General features: G+C 39.0%; 1 protein-coding gene across 1 annotated transcript; it reads right to left on the bottom strand.

Moving 5' to 3' along the window:
- Positions 1-3,372: 3,372 nt before the first annotated feature.
- Positions 3,373-4,718, bottom strand: LOC120930966 (olfactory receptor 11L1-like). The gene has a single exon (XM_040342099.1). The coding sequence runs from the start codon at positions 4,474-4,476 to the stop codon at positions 3,532-3,534; it is 945 nt and encodes a 314-aa protein (XP_040198033.1). The 5' UTR covers positions 4,477-4,718; the 3' UTR covers positions 3,373-3,531.
- Between the last annotated feature and the right edge of the window lie 31 nt (positions 4,719-4,749).

Genomic DNA, 4,749 nt, shown 5'->3' with positions numbered 1-4,749 from the left:
AACATACAAAGTCAATTTTGCCCTGAGCTACATCACCAATCTTGTCTCCAAATATCACCAAAACTGTCCTCTCTGTTTCTCTCAGGACCTACTGCTCTCAAGCTCCCTTGTCTCCTCCTCCCATGCTCGTCTCCAGGACTTTTCCAGAGCCTGTCCCATCCTCTGGAACTCTCTACCTCAATCTGTCCGGCTATCTCCTACTCTGGCTGGCTTTAGGGAAGCCTATCCTGCCTCCAACTAATCTTTTATAACTTCCATCAGTGCATCCCCCACAGTTACAACCTTCTGTACCACTCGCCCCACCCTATTCCATTGTATGCTCTTATGAGCAGGTCCCTCTTAACCGAGTATTTTTTATTGCATTGTAACTGTACTGTCTCTCTTTTATATTGTAAAGCGCTGCTTACTTATCTATCAATGAACATGAAAGTATGTTTACTAAGTAACTTGGTCCAAGAAAAAGACCACAGAGGAGGAAAGTAAACACTTTAAAATTAATAAATCCAAATGTTAAAACATAATTATATTGCTTAAAGCAAAATAAACAATAAAACCTTAAATGTAAAAAAAAAAAAAAAAGAATAAAACATCATTATAATTTAAAAACAAAATCTTAAATGTAATACTTTCTAAGTCACTGACTGGACCATATACAACGTACAGTTTACAAATCAGTTATCGGTTATCCTGCCAATAATTTTCTGGTCTAGGGCAGCAATGTTCACTCCGTGGGCTGTATTCATGAAAGAAGGGGGCAGATCCACAGACGAAGTTTGCCGGCGTATCTACTGATACGCCGGCGTACTTTCAAATTTCCGTTTATGGGCACGGCGCATAGATATGACGGCACATACTTAAGCCCCATACACACCATCAGATTATCTGCAGATTTTTGTCTTCAGATTTACCAAAACCATGTAGTACAAGGGCCTGCCTGATTGCATACAAATTGAAACTCTTAAGGTTTGACCTCATATTATATGGTTTTGGTAAATCTGAAGACAAAAATCTGCAGATAATCTGATGGTGTGTATGGGGCTTTACACTTACGCGGCGTATCGGGAGATACTTCAGCGTAAGTGCTTTGTGAATCCGGGCCATTGTTTTTGTTTTTTTACATGGACTTATTGCTATAACATATATACACATATATCCTTTTTTTTCACTGTTTTACCCTGTTGGGTACATATTATATATTGATTTAGAATTTTTTACTTTTAGCGCTACACATTCACCCTCAAATACCTCACCAATAGAATCAAAGCTGCTCACACCAAAACAAGAATAGCACATGCCCGTGCTCATTGCTGGAACCATTGGGTTCAGAAAAGAAAAAAGGGGGGTGGGCCTGAGAGGCAGCTGAAGCACAAAAGGTTTTTCACCTTAATGCCTAGAATGCATTAAGGTAAAAAAAAACATGAAACTTTGCAACCCCTTTAAGGAATTCCACTATACACACGTGCCCTCCAACGCAATCAAGCAACTTACCAGATACAGGGATCAAACACACATGAGGAATAATGGACCCCTCTGGATGTCTCTAAATGGGATCAGTATGGTCCACTGGGTCTCAACATATGATATTCCCCAATACCAATGACACAAATTTGGATCCAACTCAGACAGCTGCCATAGAGGAAAAGGAACATAGGCCACACATAGTGTGAATACCAGTAGGACAGATTTATTGTTAAAAACACCACAAGGTACTCACATGATCCAGGACAATAAAAAGCATTCAAACAGCATGGTGCCTTGCCGACATCCGGCATCAGCAGGCTTGATAGTGTCAAATGTTCATGGCCCCATCAAACGCGTTTCGCGTCAAACATCATCAGGGGAACGGGAACATATTCACGCTATGCGCAGCCTATGTTCCTTTTCCTCTATGATGGCTGTCTAAGTTGGATCCAAAGTTGTGGCATTGGAATTGGGGAATATAATATGTTGAAACCCAGTGGCCCATACTGATCGCATCTAAAGACACCCGGAGGGGTCCATTATTTCTCATGTGTGTTTGATCTCTGTAATTGGGGATTGCAACCATCTGGTAAGAGGCTTGAATACAGTGCATGTGTACTGTATGGTTACATTCATTAACAATTTACGTGGTTTGGCACCCGGTAGGATAATCATTTTTTTTAATCAGAATTAGATACACTTTCATTCCACTATATGCTTTCATTGCTATTGGGACATAACCCATTGCCATATTGAACTTGATAGACTATTTAATTCACTGTTTGATTGTATATTGATATATTTTTAATATTTTATTTCTTGCATAGTAACCAGAAGCGCACTATTTTTTATGTGTATACCTCATACCTGGACCTGTAGAAGACTCTGCCAGAAATATTTCGTGCCACAGATGTATTAATACACCAAAGTCTGGATCCCAGAGCCCAGACCTCCGCAGAGAGACATTACAGGCAAACCTTGTTTCTTCTTTACACAAGGCCTGGGTACCAACCATTTTAGGCTTTTGATATCGGCCCGTGAAATGGATCCGGTTATAGCTCCTAGGTCTCCGCAGTCAGACCATCAAATGAGCATTTTTCTTCTTAGCACATGTTAAACGTGACCAACCACCTTAAAAACTGGCGAAAAAAATGAGGTACTCTCCATTTGGGAGGGGTTAAAGAGGGAAGGAACTCAATTTTAATTGGGTTTGCCAGTGTCCAATCACCTGTGGTGACTACTGTAACGGTCAGGGGTTAACGTCAATACGATATTCCATTCCACCAACCCAAGGCAGCTTCCGACACACCACAATCCAGCAGACAGGACCCATTGGATTTTCCCCTCAGAATAACGAGACACAATTCTGTTTTCTGGTTCCAAACAGATAGACTTTAATGGTAAACTCAGGTTTCTTATATACAGGGACAATGACACACTCCACAATCCACATTCCTTTAGTGAACATAAGTGAGACGTCTGACCTTTAGAGTGTGTTAACTCACAACACATATTAGCATCAATAGAACTTTCACACAATACAGGGTTAGTTAGCATAGCACCATGAAATATCTTAGGAGCCAGGCTTAATTAACACAATAGACAATATAATGCAATCACCGCAAGCTTTCATCACTACAGCCAGGTAGCTGGAGGTGATTAACATCAATTAACATCTCAACAGTCTATGTTCCACATTGAAGGAGACACTCTATTGACCTGTTGTGTTCAGAATGAACAACTTGTAATATTTCAAGATATCCTGCAATACATGAATTATCATTACTGTCCCATCTCATGTAATCCGAGATATAATTTCTCAGTCATCCTATGCCCCTAGTGGACATAGGATAACCCTAGTACCCCGTATACTTCAAGAGCCTCTGGGTCCCACGGGCCATACCATTACAACTACATAACCCATTAAGTAATTAAGGCTCTGTGCCCAGTGATGTATAATCAAGAAATATATGTTTTCACATCACTTTTGGTATTCGGTTGCTATATAGGTATAGCTCTTTGATAACTCATTACACTTCAGCAAGGAAGCACACCTTTGTTTAAAATTTTTTATTTCCTAACAAAATTCCTAAAATCGGCCAAGGTTTTTTGCAGAGCTCCCTTGATCTCACGGTTTCTTAAGCTGTAAATGATTGGATTTATCAGTGGAGACACCATGACATACAACAAAGATCTATACTTATTCATGTAGCTTGAGCTTTCATCTGATGGTGTCATGTAGACAATGATCAATGCCCCATAGAAAGCCCCAACCAAGGTTACATGGGAACTACAAGTAGAGAAGGCTTTTCTACGCCCATGTGCAGATGATATCTTTAAAATAGTGACTATGATGCAAATGTATGTAAGTATAATAAAAGCAAATGGTAAACATATGGTGATGATTGAAATAATAAAATCTTGTAGCTTCAAAGCAGAAGTATCCGAGGTGGACAATTCAACCACTGGGAAAAAATCACAGAAAAAGTGGTCTATATAATTCAGCCCACAGTAATCAAACCTGTAGATCATAATCAGTTCGCTTGATACTAAAATGATAACACAGAAACATAACCCAATGATCACCTGGAGGCAAACATGAGAATTGATAAGTGAGGGATATCGTAATGGATTGCAGATAGCCAAATATCGATCGTAGGACATGATGGCGATCAGAAAACATTGCAAGTAGCTACATATACAAAAAAAATAAAGCTGAGTAATGCAAACATCCAGTGATAATCTTCCTTCATCTTTTAGGATGATATTGAGTGTCATGGGCACCACACTGGTAGTCAGTAGGACATCAGATGTAGCCAAATACTTGAGAAAGAAGTACATTGGAGATTTAAGCTGATCAACAGTTGTCACTAAAAAGATTATTAATATATTTCCACTTAGGATCATCATGTATGTTAGAAGGAACACAATAAACAGCAGAATCCTGAATTTATAAAGACCTTGAAATCCAAGTAGTTTTATTTGTGTGACCTGAGTCTGGTTGGGGTCACACATTCTTTAGTTGGAAAAATATTGGAAGACACCAATGATTTTTTTTCCTAAAAGCAAAATAAATATGATCAGGCACGATGACAGAAAATACAGGTTTAACTCAAATTAAAATAAAAACAAGTTTTTTTTCACAAAATTCACTAATTAATTTCTGTGCCTACACTCACCAGAAGGATTCTTTCTGTGTTTTGAAAGTCTTGGTTGCTAGTCAAGTACTAGGCAGTGCTGGTGTAATATGCAGAGTATCTCACAGGAACCTATGCAGTGCTGGTATAA

This window comes from Rana temporaria, chromosome 3 (genome assembly GCF_905171775.1).
Source record: "Rana temporaria chromosome 3, aRanTem1.1, whole genome shotgun sequence".
NCBI lineage: Eukaryota > Metazoa > Chordata > Amphibia > Anura > Ranidae > Rana > Rana temporaria.
Note: the sequence above shows the minus strand (reverse complement) of the source record. Positions and strands in the feature narration are given on the sequence as shown.